The 17,231-nt window shown below is 35.5% G+C and overlaps 1 protein-coding gene across 1 annotated transcript in view; it reads left to right on the top strand.

Moving 5' to 3' along the window:
* Positions 1-517: 517 nt before the first annotated feature.
* Positions 518-17,231, top strand: part of SHOC1 (shortage in chiasmata 1) — a 47,146-nt gene continuing 30,432 nt past the window's right edge. Inside the window, exons 1-9 of the mRNA XM_068667225.1 lie at positions 518-1,017; positions 1,535-1,616; positions 5,143-5,272; positions 5,871-5,952; positions 8,317-8,507; positions 10,585-10,747; positions 11,989-12,091; positions 12,752-12,908; positions 16,515-16,644. Of these exons, the coding sequence (XP_068523326.1) occupies positions 1,572-1,616; positions 5,143-5,272; positions 5,871-5,952; positions 8,317-8,507; positions 10,585-10,747; positions 11,989-12,091; positions 12,752-12,908; positions 16,515-16,644 (1,001 nt within the window). The 5' untranslated portion in view covers positions 518-1,017; positions 1,535-1,571. The remainder of the gene's footprint in view (positions 1,018-1,534; positions 1,617-5,142; positions 5,273-5,870; positions 5,953-8,316; positions 8,508-10,584; positions 10,748-11,988; positions 12,092-12,751; positions 12,909-16,514; positions 16,645-17,231) is intronic.

The following is a 17,231-nucleotide window of genomic DNA, read 5'->3' as shown; positions in this document are numbered from 1 at the left end:
AAGTCAGAAAGTATCTTTCATTACATGATGGTAACATCCCTAACAGAGTCTCTACCTTAAGCTAATTTATATTATTTTCTATCTTTCAGGTGGAGCTTGAGTGACTCTAGACATTCGTATCTTTGTTACGACTGCTGTGAAATGTTCTCACGTTGCTTTTAGAAGTACTGACTAGAAAAAAAAGTGCAAGCTCAATGAGGTGTGGTTGCACTTTGGAAATGGGTTCAAGGAGTCTTTGGGCAGTGCTTTCAGACACACTAATTTTTTAATTTATTATTTTATTTTTGGTGTTCCTCTGGGTACCCAGGAGCTGGACTCCATGGTCCCTGCGGCTCCCCCTCACTCAGCCCCTCCCGCCCCCCCACCAACGCTCGCCCCCAGCGCCGGCGCGGGCACGCGCCCCGCCGCACGTAGGCACGGCCGCCAAGCAGCCAATCAGAGGCGCGAGGCGCGCTTCCCGCGCGGCAGGGGGCGGGGCTCCGCCGCAGCCTGCCCGCGCTGCCGCCCTGAGGCGAGCTCTGAGGGGGTCCCTGAGGGGATCCCTGAGGGGAGGGGGGGGCAAAGCAGCGCTGTGTTCTCCGGCAGCTTTATTATTTTTCTGAGATATCTTACGAGGTTTTAAATAAGTTTAGAGTTCCTCGCGCCCTCACAGACTGTGCCCTGCTTTTTTTCTGGTTAAATCGACGATTTACAGCATACCCATGCATAGCCATACAGCATGGTTATGGTGTGTGGTGGTTGGCACGCCCTTAAACCTGTCATAACTGAAATTAACAGGCTGTTAGGCGCTCTCCTACTATAATTTGCATTAATTCGCGGTCCCTGCAAGTGATAGTCATAATCCTGTGGTTTAGCATTTATTGATGCGTGGTTATATGGGTATAAAGACATCTTAGTAAATGATACACGTTGGTAATACAAAGCTGCACTTCCACGCCCTGTCCTGCTGTTAGTACTAACAGCGGTAGCCAGCCCTTTGCTTTTCCTGCTCTTCTTTTCTCTGTCCTGACTGACCAAGTAAGCAGCCAGTCCTTAATTGCTTTTTCCTCATTGCTCCCAATTCTGTTATATCCATACCCAAATTTGCTATTTCTGACACTGTTACCGAGGCAATTTTAGCCTAATACCACAGCTACTCGAAACTTTGCATCCCAGGTTTCCTTCATGGCCCTACAATTCATGTTTGTTATGTTTCATTTACATCATACACTGTTTGGATAGACTTATCTTACTTTTGGTTAATCTAGAGCTCTGAGCTCTGCTGTTCCATCAGCTCAGAGCTAGCCCATATGATTTGCACTTGTAAAACAGAACAAGGGAAAAACAGTCCTCTCATATTTACAGAAATCAATGAAAAGTTAGCAATTTAGATAGGTGAAATACAAAAAGAAGAAAAAAGTCCAGCTTTTTGGGGTTAAAATCAAGTGTTTTTGGAAGTGTGAAGGAAGCTATTCTAGTTGAACCTTAATTCCAACATTTTCTTTCAACACTTTGGTATAAGAGCTTTTTAACCAATCTTCTATATTTGTTTTAGACAACTGAAGCATTGAAAGCATCACAAAACAAGAAAGATGTTCACAGCTTTAAAGTATCATGCAACAGACTATTTATATGAGGTACGGTTTTACTATTTCTCTTAATATTTTGGAAGAAATACAGCAGTAATTGAAGAAAAGATTAAGTATACATTAAAAATGTAGATAACTAGCTTCTTAGAAATTATGTTTCAGTGAGGTTGTTTTACTGCATTGTTACTGGAATAATGGTGAAGTGATTACAGTTTTTTAATAGAAAGTTAAAGTACAATTTTGCAAAAACTGAACAGAACCAATTTTTTGATTGTCTGTTGCACTTACGGTTGTGTTTCCTAGCCAGTTTCCTGCTCGGAGCTTTCTTTGGAGCGCACACTGTGCTTTTAATGCACAAAATTAAATTAATTACCTTTTGGGGAACTAATCCAATTTTTCAGCTATTTTAATATACATTAGGGTAATGCTACAAAACACTGTATTTCCTACTGATGGTAGGGAAGAGTATTTCTTTGTAATGTTTTAGATTAAATCTAAATTCTATGGAAAGCAGATGGTTTTGACATCTACAGTGAATCTTTTGGCTATAAAAACGTTGATCTGTAGTGACATACAAGCATTATGAAGTGCTGTTTTCCTTCCTGTCTACACCCATGCGGTGTTACCAAGTGCTTATCAGTTGGTGCAATGTCTTACCTAATGGAGTTTTTACTTATTTACGTTTTCAAAGAAAAGATATGTGCCTTTTTAAGGATGCCTACCGCAGAGTGGTGCTTTGCCTGGAGGGGATATTTCTAGTGTGCGAGAAGGATGAGGTAGCAAGACACGATGTCTTCAAGAGTTCAGGGGGAGTGCAACTACAGAAGTAGTCCTTACACATAGCTGGAGGAATGCAACCCAGAATTGGTCTGGGATGGTATTTGTGGGTAAACTGAGATCCATATTATGAAATACCTTGCCCGCCTCCCTTTTCACAGAGTGCTCTTAGTGTTTTCTTAGGACATAGCATCTGTCTTGCAATATCTGTATGAAAACCTTCCTGCAGTAGTTCCATTCAGTTTGATCTGAAGGTGTTTCTGTGGTATATGTAACTAAAAAATGAGGTGTGTTAGCAAAACATGTAAAGGACCAGTGTGGAAAGGAGAAGAATTAGATTCATGTCTTTCCTTGCCTGAATTTTGAGGGGTCGGGCCGTGTCAACAGCAGGACAGATGAAGAGGTAAAAGATAAATGTTCAGTGACCTACTGAATGGCTGCTAGTTCTGTAATACTGCCAGAAGGCACTGGGACAGGCTCCCCAGGGCAGTGGTCACAGGACCAGGCCTGCTAGAGCTGAATAAGCCTTGGGACAGTGCTGTCAGACGTAGGGTCTGGTTTTTGGGTGGTCCTGTTTAAAGCCAGGGTTTGGACTCAAGGATCCTTGTGTTTCCTTCCCAACTCAGGATTTTCAGTCATTACAGGTACAAGAGTTAGATTCCTCATGCTGCTGAGTTTTGTAGGTGTAATTACAAAGTAATTCAGCTGTACAGCATTCTCTTTCATCTTAAACTGACAGTATAGGCAAGCTGAATGAACTGTAAAAATGCACATGGTGTCTTTTGGTAAAACAGAAACTTACAGGGAACTTTACATTAAGAAATACAAGTAAGTATACATTGATTAAATGATATATCCATTAATGCTGTCTTTTAAAAACACGTTTGCATATTTAAGACAGGTAAGAAAAGCTATGTAGTAGCAGACTTCATAAAGGGAACTAATTCAGCTTAACCTGTACACTCAGGACATTCACTTAACATATTCTGTAAAATGCACAGTTTGCATGTTGCAAGGCCACCACCTGTGAAGATAGCCCTAGGACGCATTTGTTGTACTTCACAAACATCAGTGACTGAAAACAAACTTAATTATAGGCTATTAGTTAAAGTTATCCTCAGTTAAAGTACTCTCTGGTCTTTATAGTTTCTTTCTAATCCCTATCATTTTATTGCTTGCATTTACTTGTTTAGTAATTTCTACTTAAACTCCAGCAGCTGATTTTTCTATAACCTCAGAGTTCTTCAGGAGCTGTTGTGTCACAATCCTTACAGCTTGTTTTAATGAAGAGGAAGGTTGTCATCAGCTCTGCTTTGTGACCTGTGCCAGGAACTTCACTAGCTGTCCTTTATTTTACAACAAAGGCAGTTTTAGCAGTAACTTCAATACAGATTATTCAAGGTGGTGCATGGCCACCAGCATGTAGCATGTCCGTCCACTTGACTGGTTCTGTTTTCTTCATTCAGAACCAGTGGAGAAGATCCCTAAATTAACATCACCTTTTGCCTTAAGCAAAAGGGAATACATTGGATGAATATGGTTTTCACTGAATTTTTACAATAGCCTTCTAAAGAAAAGATAGTATGATGGCAGTGGTTTGTTTGTTTTTTTTTTTTTTTTGCATTTTTTTAAAATTAATTGTCATTAACAGTGCTGGGAATTATAAGCATCCTACAGAGGATTAAATTGAAAAAGAAAAAGCATTGGTAATGCTGACCTGTGTCAGAAGTGACTTGAGTTTGTTCATGTTGCTTCCCAGGCTTTTTTTGTTTTGTTTTCCACTTAACTCTCCAACTATGCAGGGAGGTTTCAGAAGCTGTGGCTGACAGCACAGTTCTTCTGACAGTAATCCAAGTCAGCGAACTATCTTTAGTTTATCATCTGAAACGTCTGACTGTACAAGCTGTATCTGGCTTGGCAGCATATGCTGAAGTGGGTGGACATCTCTACGACTGAAGTAACAGAGCTCAAGTCAGGCCATGGACTTGGAGCTAGGGAGAGGCTTCTGGTCTCACTCATGACACTCTACATGCTCCTAGAGCTAGTTGTCTTTTCCAGTATGCCCTTAAACACCAGAATTTTGGACAAAACTTTTTCCTAAACTATATACTTGTTAAATCCAACCCCCCATTGTAAGAATTATTTTTCTCTGCTTCATAAACTCACTGATTATTCTGGAACTCAGTGTTATTTACACAGCACTGCACGTGGGCTTTTGTGACGAACTGCTGGGCGGTTTATTGAAGGTGGTCTGGAATGAAAAGTCACTGAAATTGCCATGTTGGCTATTTAATTCGAGAATTCAGCTAATTACTGCCAAGTTCCTCCGTTATTTTTAATGAAGATAAAATGATTTGTATAGGCCTTTTTTTATGTGATCATGGTACATGGGAACCGAGAGGCTTTAGGACACTTGAGCAGTTACAGCAGCAATAGTAGGAGTTGCTGTAAATTGGTGCTAGTCAGCTTACGCAGATGTGCCTGTTCAGGAGGCCAATACAAGTGTGATGATAAGCACCCGTCACTGCACACGATAAGTTTAGGTAAGCATAGCTAAACTTATGCCAAGTTTTGCATGTGCAGAAGTGTAGATTAAAAGTTAAATATCAGGTCTGGTAAATGTTAGTATCTTCTCTTAGTTTGGACTGTATTTCAGTTTTAAAAAAATAGAACTGAAATACAAAATATTATGTTTTAGTATAAAACACCTGGAAACAGTGGGACTAAACAGCAAGTGCACAAAAAGAAGAACAGAAATGACTTTTATAATCTTACCACATGCCTTCTTTTTGTGCAGAGCATGGCGAGGCAGAAGTTTTCCATCTGTAGATTATCACTCTGCTTTCCTCCCTGTTTGCAACAACATGAAAAGTGTCATCTGACTGGACTCTTTGCTGATGACAAGTACAGGAAGCCATGGACTAGAGGTTTATTCGATAATTTTTAGTTTAAATTCTCTGTGGATTAGAAAAAATCTTGTGTTTGGGCATAACATGCTGAAGTCTGGTAGGAGAAAGATATACTTCCAGAAGAATCAGTATACCAGGTCACATATTTGAAGGTAGCATTTGTTAGATGTCCAAGTAGCAACAGATGGGTAATGGATATTTGTTTGTATACGCTACCATAAATGAGGGTGATGTTTGTTTAGTTTGTGGAAATATCTGTAAAGCTGCTGAATTAATAAAATACAGTACAGCATGTCATGGGATGGGCTGTTATGGAAGAAAAATATCGCTTGTAGATAAGTAACTAAAATCTGATTGGTTGGGAGAGGCTTGAAAGATCATGTTGAGATTTCAAGTACGGGAAAAGGTAGGGATTTCCAAGCACAGAGGGAAAGATTTATGATTATAGACTTAAGTAGTTGCATCTTTCTGGATTATTTTCATTTACTGTTGCTAATGGAAGTTAAAAATATTGTTTCTTCTGTACACAGGAGCTATAGTTTAGCCATTCCAATCTATACGTATAGATAAAAAAAATAATATTATGTGTGATTTTTTTTCTCTGTTTATGCCTCAGTTACATCAACACAGAACACAATTGCTATTTCAGTGTTGGATCAATGGAAGAAAAGTTTATCTGTGGAGGATTTCCTGGAAAAGTCAGTAACCTTAACTTGTAAAGATACATTACTCCTTTGATATCATTCAGGTGCTTTGTGAATCATAAGCTAATGAGGATAATAGAATATGGAAATGTTTTATAATGGTAGGAAGTGAATAGTGCACTGAAGCTCTGTTAGCAGACAGCTTAAAGATATCTTTGTCACTAAAAGTAATACTATATTTTTATGGAGTTCTGTGCTTCCTTATCTCAGTTTTATAATTTCTTTGTAACCTATTGGAGAAAGTCCCTGAAATCTATGCATGACTTTGAAAGTAAACCACGCAGACATTTTCCACACCCCTGCTTGAAGAAGGCAGGTATCTCTCATAAATGGAGATGGAGCTATCCAAAGAATGCTGACTTTTGAAAAGAAGCAAAAAGCAACTAGAAAAAAATCAAGCTTATATCATAGCGACAGAAGATAGAATAGAAATAGAGTTCATTATAAAAACAGGTTTCCAATGTGGCATTCCCAGCATACATAAGACATGAAAGAAAATAATTTTACTATGAAACCAGTAAATTGTGTATAGTTCTTCTCTTAAATGATTTTCAATACTAAAGAAATAGAGAAAATACAGTAGTGGTTTTACAGGCCAATCTGTAGGAAAAAGAAAGAAATGGAAAAAAAAAAAGATGTGAAGAAAAGGTGTGGTTGCAGGATTAAGCAATCATATATACAGACAAAATGCTAGCACCAGGCTTGCCAGTACCTTACAGTGATGTTTTCTGTGATTTCACTATGTTACAGCCTTCAATTGTATTGCTACGTACTACTTTTATTTTATATTTTGTACATAAACCTCTGCTTATTCACAGTACAGAAATGCTCACCATATGTGTCAGGGCTGTACATTGATTTATGTGGTTGTCTGTGCAATTCTGCCTCAGTTGCAGCAATGGAGAGGAGCTTTTTGTAGATGTGGTACTGCGTGAAGAGGAAGTTCATGGTTCTTTAAAACAATAGCTACTACAAGAGAAAACTAGAATAAAAAGCACATACATGGGAGGTTTTCTGGAAAAAAAAATCTTAATTGAAAATCTTAATTTAAAAAGGCAGTTAACTCCCTTAGTGTTAATCTGTATAATTTATCTTGTTTATCTGTTTATCTTCAATCATTTGTTAATGATCATAAGCAACTCTGGATATCATGTAATATCATGGAACTTGGTTAAAGAAATCAAATAAAGAAATTGATTTCTTGGTTAAAGAAATCAAATGCTGCCTGGGGAACTGATTCTGTATTTGCTGTTGCCAAAAAATGTGTGTTTTTGGGCAAGGCACTCAAACTGAGAAGTCTGCAGTTATCCATTGAATGTGCTTCTCTTATTTTCTTGCAGACCTAGAGAAGATGATGGGTGCTTGTAAGATGATTGGAGAGTCCTAGTGCTTGAACAATGTAAAAATGCCAAATAGCTTCCAAGACTAGGGAGTGTAATATCTTAAATTGACACCTAACATGAGTATCTTGGTCCTCTTCTAGAGAATAGAGCTTTTAATACCATTTTTGTGGGAATCTTGTAAATATTAATTACTTTCTGTTTTTCTTACAATGCTATTAGAAATATCCAAGATAGCATAGTTGTATTAATTTGGATTTTGTTAAAGGGCCTACAGCCATATACTGAATTGCGAAGATAATAGCACTGAACAAATTTTCATTATTCTGTCATCCACTTCAGAAATGTTAGCACCATCAGTCAGAGTCATTTATTGTTCAATCAATGCATGTGGATAATGGAGCATTAACAGGGGCATATTTTAAATAGCAATTACAAATATTTTATCCAAATAATAATAATTAGCATAGAATAATAACTTTCTGTTGTCAAGCAATTTTGCTATTTATATGGTAACAATTTTTCTCCCTGACGAATAGCAGTAATACTGAAATTGGCATGAAAAGTGACAGGAAAATGAAATGGATTTGTTTCCTCATTTATCCCTTATTTTACCTTCTGCAGTTTCTACTATGCTTGCAATTTCTGCATGATGTGTGAAACGTGAATACACTTTTAACCCAGCAGATTTTTGGTCACAAGTGTTATGACATCAATAGGTTTGATGATTTATTTTTCAAATATTACCCTTTGTTCAAGTCCATGCTGAGAGTAAATTTAAAGGGCTTTTTCTTGTGGAAGTTTTAAAACTGTAATTTGAGAGTAGAGAGATTGAACTTTGTATTTATATTAGAGTAGTGGTAATAACTTGTAATTTCCAATCTTTCTCACCAAATACAGTGACAATCAAAGTTCTTAGAGTATCTTTCTGAGTACATTGATTCACTTGGGAGGCAGGGAAGTTATGAAAGTGTTCTTACAGCAGCTCAAAGTATCAGATTTTTTTTCTTCTGTTTAGGAAACCTATCACTTCTCTAGAGTTCCATAGTAATAATGAATTGATAGAAGTTGTTCCAAGTTCAAATCCCTGCTCTCAGACTGACACAGAAGAACTTTATTTACTCAAGAAGGATATCTGTATGGAAGGATCAACTCAAGACAAATATTTGAAGGCTGACTTTGCCTCTGAACTTAAAGAACAATGGCAAGGTAAAATGTTTGATTCACTGTCTTGTAACTGTTTACAGAGTAAGCCTGTTAACTTATAAAATTCTTTTTTGTGTTTTGCATTTTGTTCATTTGAAGAGATCATTTGAGTGATCACGTTTTGCCATTTAATAGCAATTTATTTGCTGGAGAAGCAGGGCTTAACAGTTCAAGATAGATACAAGCCAAAAGAAGTTTCAGGCCAATTAAGCATATGGCAAAAGTTGTACAAAAAGTATCACAACAAATAGATCTTGTTAGGCATTGCTCAAAATGCTAATGATCCCTTGTTCTTCAATAAAATTATGTTCCTGAGACATGTTCTTTTGCCATAGCAAGAAGAGAAAGAAGTAAGCAGTTTCTGCTTTGTTGCTTGGATGAAGGTATTTCAAACTGAATAGTGTTCCCTAGTATTTTTGACAATTTTTGGGTTGGTAGTGCCCAAACAGATATACTATGAACTATCCAGGTTTATTTTACATTGTTTGTCCATCACTAATTAGATTCATTTAGGAAAAGAAAGTAACTTAATCAATTGCTCCACAGTGGCACAGAGGATGCAAGTGGTTCTTAATGCAATATTGTACAAGATAACATTTACTTCGAACACAGTATCGACAATGAATTTGTATTGCAGTTAATAATTGAAACTAATCTTAGTTCATCTCATTAAGCAATTACCTGATTTTTTTTTCCAGTTAGGTGGTATACTACAAAATATTTTAATAATTAATAAAGCTCTCTATATTATGTGTTTACAAAGAGAATAAAAAGAATTCAGATGCTTTCCCATGTCGTAGCTCATGCTTTTTAGAAACAACCTCAAGAGGGCTAAATCTCCATGGACTGAAAGAAAAAAAAAATAAAATTCATAAAACTTTTTTTTTTTCTTTGAAGTTACAAATAATTATTGTATTTAAGAAAAAGTAGGCAAAATAAAGAGAGTAGATTTTCCTTTTATAGGAGAACATCAAGCCATTTGCTATTCTGTTGACAGGTTAATTAAATTAACAGATCAATAACAATCTATCAGTGTAACCACTGCATTACCACAACCCATTTTTCTAACTTACCGTTGCATTAAAGAAGGAAATGGTAGCAAAAGGCTCATGTTTGTGGGAAATGTTTATTCTAACACTTTTTAAAGCCATGATTTTGAAAGGTTTCAGAGCTATTTTGGGTCAATGAGAACCTGTTAGTTAATGCTAACTAGTCTGCTGACAGCATAAAACTAGCTAATTTTCAGTAAAGGCATGAAGTTATAAACAGTGAATACAAAACATAGGAATTTACTGATAGGTAAAAGTTATTAGAAGTGGAATACTATGTGTGATGTGATGTACATTCTTGACAACCTTTACTGAAAAAAAGAAGATAATACCAAATTAAGAAAGAACATGATACAGAATTTGAAATAATTTAAAATATGCATTTCCAAGAGATAGGTAATGTTTTAATTCAAAATAGCTTGTTTTATTAGTGCAAGGTATTTTGCTTTTTTCTACCAGCCTGTGCATATTAAAGTGTTTCATAGTTATTCATGTTAATGTTAAATTCAAAATAAATTGAGGTCCATAATTTCATTTTTCTTGAAATCATAATCATTTATATTTTTGTCTGTTTCTTTTTTCAATACATTTATAATTGTTGCAGAACTAGAAAATCCACATTTATGCTTAGATGTTTATGAAGAGACTGCCTTTTGGAATATATGAACCTGTCCAGAATTTCTCTGAATTAAGCTACTCAGCAAAAACCTACCTTAAAAGTTCCTTTATAATAGTGGAAACAAGGGAATGAAAAGAGTGTAGCTTTTCTTTTTAACGGGTGTTACATAAAACAATAAAAACAATTTAGAAAAAAAGCTAAAGAAAACCAAAGCTTATGAGGTGAACCCATGGAAATGTAGACTGGGTTTCATTTAAAACTTAAAAATCCTAAAATATTTGAACTCAGAAATAGTTATTGTTTTGCTAGTATTTATGACATTTGGACAGCTGCTTCACAATTTTGTTTATTCTGATCATTGTAATTATTTTTATACTGTTTGACAAAGTATTTTTCTTTTTTGTTTCTTCAGATTTACAGGTTGGAGACGAACTTATTTTTGTTGATAATCTTGAAAACTATCATAAAAAACTTCCACGTTCATCTGCACTTCTGGATAGATTAAAATTTTTTTCAGTGAGAGATCCTCTTTCAGATTCTGGAGGACAGAATTTAAGAGAAGAGAACATTTTTAGGTATCTACAAATTATATAATATTAAATATAAATAACAGCTCTTGAGTAAGGCCATTAGCAGTTTAACATCTCATATGTTTTTTAACTAATTTAACAATTAAAGACTTCAGCTTTTCTTCTTTCATAGGAAAAAATGAATAGGATAGCATTTATATATACTCTTTAAGAAAAGTGAATAAACTAAATAAAGTAATTTTTATATTTTGTAAGTATTAACTATGCTCAGGATTTTAGTTTTGGAATGCTGAAAAAATGTCTGTTTTTAGGAGACCTGGTACTCCTTGACTAATTTCCTGTCAGTAAAATTGCACTAAATTTACTTGGGCCAGGATTTTACGCATGCTTCTATGTTCCTTTTTCTCCTCCTCCTCTGTTGTGCAGTCAGTAATCCGTTCCTTTAGCCCACTGTTCTTCAGGGTCAAATATTAATTGTTTTTCTGTCTTTCCTTACTTTCATAGTGCCAGTTTGATTGAATTTAATTGAATGGTGTCTTACATCAGGGATTTGAACAAAAGGGATCGTCAGAATATATGTTATATTCAGAATGTACCTGTGTACATACATTAATCTGTAATGTAATCTGTTAATCATGTAATACATTAATCTGTATATACATACTCCTAAAGTCTGGCTAAATTTTCTACTGATTTACTCCATGTCTGGATGACTTGTCTAACTTCCTTTGCACTTGACAGGGTTGCATGATTCACAAGCAAGGCAAAACAGAATTCAAATGACTTAACTGTACTTACATAATAATAGAACAAGGAGGACTGTGATTATTTTCCTTCTTTTATTTTATTTTATTTTTTTCCAAAACATGAGCTTTGATCTTCCATTGAGTTCTGGTCATTAGACTATGTGCATATGCAGAGTTTCGTAAATGTCATTGAATCATATAGGTTGGAAAAGACCTCTACGATCATCTAGTCTAACCTTTATATTTATATCCTGCAAAGAGAACATGATTCAAATTCCACGATAACTTTTAAGAAATACCAATCAATGTGAGAAAAAATGCTGGTGTGAACCTTGACAGAAATAGATGTGATCTGCTGATGCTCAGCCAGCAAAGCCACCAGACTTCTTATGGTGGGAGCCTAAATCACCTAGCAGAGCACACAGGGAGATGCACATACACAAAGGGATACAATTAGACAAACTTCTATTGAATATAAAGTCTTAGATTTCAGTCTTAGATTTGAAGTAATCGTTTGCTTTGTTTTCTGATCTTCTAAAGGGAACTCTTGACTTTTCAAAAGGAAATGGAGATGCAGGAGAGTAAAAAAGAATTGCAGGCAATTAAAGAGATGTTCTGTACAATAACTTTAAAAGATGAAGAGGTATCATGATGTTGTTTCTCGCTAATTATTGTGTTAGTGATCAGTTTGTGTGTTCATCTGCAAGTCATTTTACTGATTTATTTTTTTCATACTTGCTAAATATTTGAAGCTTACCTATTTCTGGGATTAGAAAAACACTAGTATTATTTGTATATTTGTAACTTTTGAATATCATTGTTCAGAATCTCCACTCTAATCATCTGTTTCTACTGGAACCTGATGTGTTCACAGTTTTATGGAGGCAATGCTACACGAAGAATAAAAATGAACCAGAATAGAATGCCATGATATGCCCATAGGAAATTGAAAGAAAGAAAAAGGGTTTTTTTCCTCCATTATACAACATTCTATCAAAATAAACTTTCAATTAAATAAATGAGGATTTTACTTGATTTGTAACTGTAAGCTTAGATCTACTCTACATATTCCACTGGCTCATTTTGAAATTCTATATGCTATCATTTTTCTGTATATTGAGCAAAGCTTTGTGTATGCTATATACATGTCATATGACTTCCTTCCTGAAAGCTCTTAGATCAAGCTAGAATTAATTTAATTTAATTAACTATTTCAAGATTTTTAAAAAGTTTAGACTGTACAATAATATCAAAAGAAACTTAAAATTTTACTTAGCATTTTACGGTGGTTAATATTTTTCAGTATTTTGTGTTGCCTGTCGAGTTAGAATTCTGTAAAACCAGCAACAGCAGATCAGATTCCATTAAGACTCCATCATATATGGAACTGAAAGAGCTGTTAAATGTAGCTCCAGAAACTATGGCTGATGAAGACAAGTGTGGAGAGGTGGTCAAAGAAGGTGAGCGCTGATTTTCTTATATGCTCAACCCAGTTTTCCTATTGTTTTCACAGGTTTAACACAATATAGCTCTTTTACAATCAGTTCACTTAGAACTTTTATTTATTTATTATATTTTTATATTATTTATTATATATTTTTATTTATTTAGTATTTATTTGAGTGTATCAGATGAGAACTTTGATACATGAAATCATGAACTGTGCTATACGCTTATTTCAAAGTATTAGAAATGTCTCCTCAAATAGCCAAGGGGAAATGCCCATAGGTTCAATCATCGGTTACGTGGCAATCTTGGAAATAAATGTAGTGTGAGCCATGATATCTGTTCCTCCATGATTATGGTAATTTAGTGTTACATTTTATTATCTGTAACTGAATTTGATTTCAGAGATATCCCCAAGAGATTACATGTAGTGGGTCCATTCCGTATACATTCTTTGTGCTACTTTGTAATCGCACATGCAAAAGCAGATTTCTGGAAAAAAACAAAACAAAACAAAAACCAGTTAAATACGCCCATGGCCAACAGAAATATTCTAAATAGCAGTTGAAACTTCTTCAAAGGAATTTAATAAAAGTTACCAAATTCTTTTACACCGCAGATAAGTACAACTTTAAAGACAGTTATTAGCCTGGATTGATGCCTGTGGAAGTATTCTGTATAGCTAGGAGAAAAGACAGTGCCTGATATTTTTAATTCTGATTAAAAAAAAAAAAAAAAAATGAAAAAAATATTGGTTTTGGCAAACAAGAGGAAAACTACTTCTTTGTTGGGGCAAAAAGTTAACAGTAATCTTAACTTAGAGAGTAAAGCTTAAAAAATTACTTGTATATTTAACATGGACAGTTCCATGTTCGTTCCTCTGATACATTTAGTATATCACAACATATATGCCATGCTTATAGTACCAAGCCCAACGACACAGCCTCCACTACAGAGGTTTGAGGATTTTGTACATAACTGTCAGTCTATTCTTTTGTATTCTGTTTTAGTGCTCTTTAGTTGCAAGAGAACCTACATACAAAGAAACTTAGTAAACTACATTGATGCTACCTACTTATTCCAGACATCACATCACTGTGGTCGTAAGAATTTTGAGTAGTTCAGATGCTGACTACCTTACCCTGCAATTTTTTTTTGTCACCTTGAAGGGACAAGACAGGGCACTGCTCTGATCAGTCACATCTGGTGTTACTAAGCATAACCTTAGTTTTTCGTAATGATAAATTTTGGAGATCCACTATGTATTTTTTTAATTGCTTTGACAGTAAAAAGAAATAAATGGTTTAGTTATGGCACCTTTTAAAATCTATTTTCAGATGTTAAAGCAGAAATTTCAAACAAAATTGAAGTTTCCAAATACTGTCCCATACCGGGAGAGCTTTGCTCCAGTAACAGCACAAGTATGTTGGAATCCTGTGAGTCAGGTAGGAAGACCTACACCCAGTGCTAGTACTCAAAATAATTTTTCAAGCAATTGTCCCATATTCTGTTCTTCACACTTCTTATCAACTCAAAGTTTCCGTGTTAGGGTGGTTTTGTCTTGAGCTCTTATGCTGTTCCACCTAAACAAAGTTGTATGTAGTAAATCTCCATCTGGAGATTTTTTCCTTGCAGGATTAACTTTAATCTGAACCTATTCAGCTAGCTGCCTACTCTTTACTTATAATGCTTCTGATATGCAGGAGGAGCTTAAGCATAGCAGGTTAGAGCAGCTTGGGACTCTCCTGTATATAGAAATAACAAGTTGGCCATGGGCATGTTTAGGACCTTGTCCGTTCTTTCAGTGTAGATGAGTGCTCAAACAATCTTGAACTGTTTTTAGAATAACGTAAGAGCGTTAATCTTTGTTTCCAGCTTGCTGGCTTAGCTCTGCTATTGGGTCAGGCAAGATTCAATCGCATGGGCACAAGCAGCTTCTGTATCTGTAGGATAGAGACCTGCAAAACTGGATGTGCGTTGCTAAGGCTGTTTTGTAATGGAAGTTAACGTAGGCATCACGTGTCAAATTTCAACAAAGATACCTTGCAGTCTTCTCCTCTTTCTTAATTTTGATATGTATGAGTTACCAGGAGTGCAATATGTTTGCCTGGACTCAGAGAATAAACAGTAATAAAATAATGGCATTTTTTATAAATGTTTCATTGTTTACCTACCTTTCCTGCTAGCAATGGAGAATGTTTATTGACAAAGGAGCTGAGACACAGGAGAAATCACTCAGTCTTTTTTGGTTTTAAGAGGGGAATGGCACCTTGAGTGTAGGCAGAATTTAGCTGATATAGTAGGACAGAACAGTTCAGTCTCAAAGGCAAAATAACTAGATGAGAACAAATAGAGAAGAGAAATAATTGTTCTTTTTAGTTGTGGAAGGAATTTTTCCATCCTGAGATCAGCTCCTGTTCTGTTCAAATAAAAATGCTACATTTTTCTCACTACAAAAATAAAATAAAATAAAATATAGTAAGATAAAATGTGAAACTGCAACTGAAGTTCTCTAAGCATCTTTTGTTTCTAAGTAACTCGGAAAGCAATTACATTGATTGGAAGTCTGTTTCTTTCTTTTGTAACAGCTGTAGTTTCTTTTGTTTTCAATGTGTAGTGTTATATTATTTGGCTTACTAACAATGTCTTGTATCCTTCCTGCCATACAATCTGCTTGTTAAGTTGGCAAGGAGCAGCTGTAAGCAGCTGGGCAGGTAGCTAATTCACAGCCTGCTGCGTGCCAGTTGGCCAAACAATGTGCGTATGGTGATTGCAGCTGCTTACTGCCTGTTGGAATGAGTAGGGAAAACACATACAAGTGTTTTTTTTTCCCTATGGGAGCACTAATTTACTTCAATTTTTTCTGGCAGTTTTTTTTCCCAGAACATGGAGGAACTTTTTATTTGTGACCTTTACTTTCTGGTAAAACATAACTAGAAATATTATTAGAAGAATACCAGAGAGGCAATCACGTAAATATATAACTACCAAGGCAATCATGTAAACTCACAATTTTTATTGAATGACACCAAAAATCCACCAATTGGCAATTTCCATTTTAGATTTTAATCAAAAGAAACAATCCATTAAAATATCCACATTGAGTATGATTAGCAAAAAAAGTTTATGAAAGTAACTTGCAGGTACTTGTAATGTGCCAGGTTTGTCTGTGTACTGTGTTTTAAAAATGGTGCTGTGATTCGTTTCAGTGGTCACACCTATAAATTACCATCTAAGTAGCTTCATTTATGTGGGAACTAGTTAAGAATGCCAACAATGTTCATCGCTTAATACAAAACCTTAGCCACAATACCTTAGCTGCAATCATAAAAATCATCTTACATGGGAAGAGTAGGTAGCCAGAATTACATCACAGAAGGAGTAAAGAAATGAAATCTACATATTATTATCCCCAAACTGTCAGGAAATTAAATGTGGAGTATGTCAGTTTGTTTTTTACTGCTGAAGTAGTGAATTGTCCCATTAAAATATTTTGTATTGTAATGTAATCTTTGCTAGTGTAAAATCTCTGAGTATGTGTGTTTGTTTCATTCACATGTGGCTTTGTGAACTGTATTAGATTTTTGTTTACTATGGGTGGGGCTTTATGCATTTTCTAGCTAAACATGATTCATATCTGCAAGATGAAATAGAAGTACCTTTAACTCCTTTGTGCAGACAACAAAGATCACAGGTGAATTTTATGTGTGTAGGACTTCAAGAAGAACCTATTCCTCTTTCTGATAACAGGTAATGAAAACTTTGTAGTGATTAGTCCTGTCATAGATACTCAAAATCGTAAATCCTCAAAATCAGTGCAAAAATAGCTTTAGTCTATTTGTGAATTGGTAATCATGTGCTTTTAGACAGCTGCGTATATTTTCTATTTTGTCTTAAAGAGTAAACAAAGCGAAGGATTGGAATTTCATGTTCAAAGAAGGGCAATAAAGCTGGTGGAAGGTCTAGAGAACAAGTCTTATGAGGAGCAGCTGAGGGAGCTGGGGTTGTTTGTCCTGGAGAAGAGGAGACTCAGGGGAGACCTCATTGTACTTTACTACTGCCTTAAAGGAGGTTGTGGTGAGGTGGGGACCACCAAGCGATAAGATGAAGGGAAATGGTTTCCAGTTGTGCCAGGGGAGGTTTAGGTTGGATATGCCTTTGAACTAAGTGGATATGCCACTTAGTTCATGAAGCAGCCTTGATGGTTCTCTCACCCCCTCCCTCTTAGAGTGGTATTGCATTAAGTGACTTTGTATATATGTAAGAAACAAATGCAGTGAATGAGTGTATGAATGAATGAAATGAACATGAAATTTGGAGAGAAGTTGGATCTTTAA

This window comes from Anas acuta, chromosome Z (genome assembly GCF_963932015.1).
Source record: "Anas acuta chromosome Z, bAnaAcu1.1, whole genome shotgun sequence".
Lineage (NCBI taxonomy): Eukaryota > Metazoa > Chordata > Aves > Anseriformes > Anatidae > Anas > Anas acuta.
This window is presented reverse-complemented; position numbering and strand designations above follow the sequence as displayed.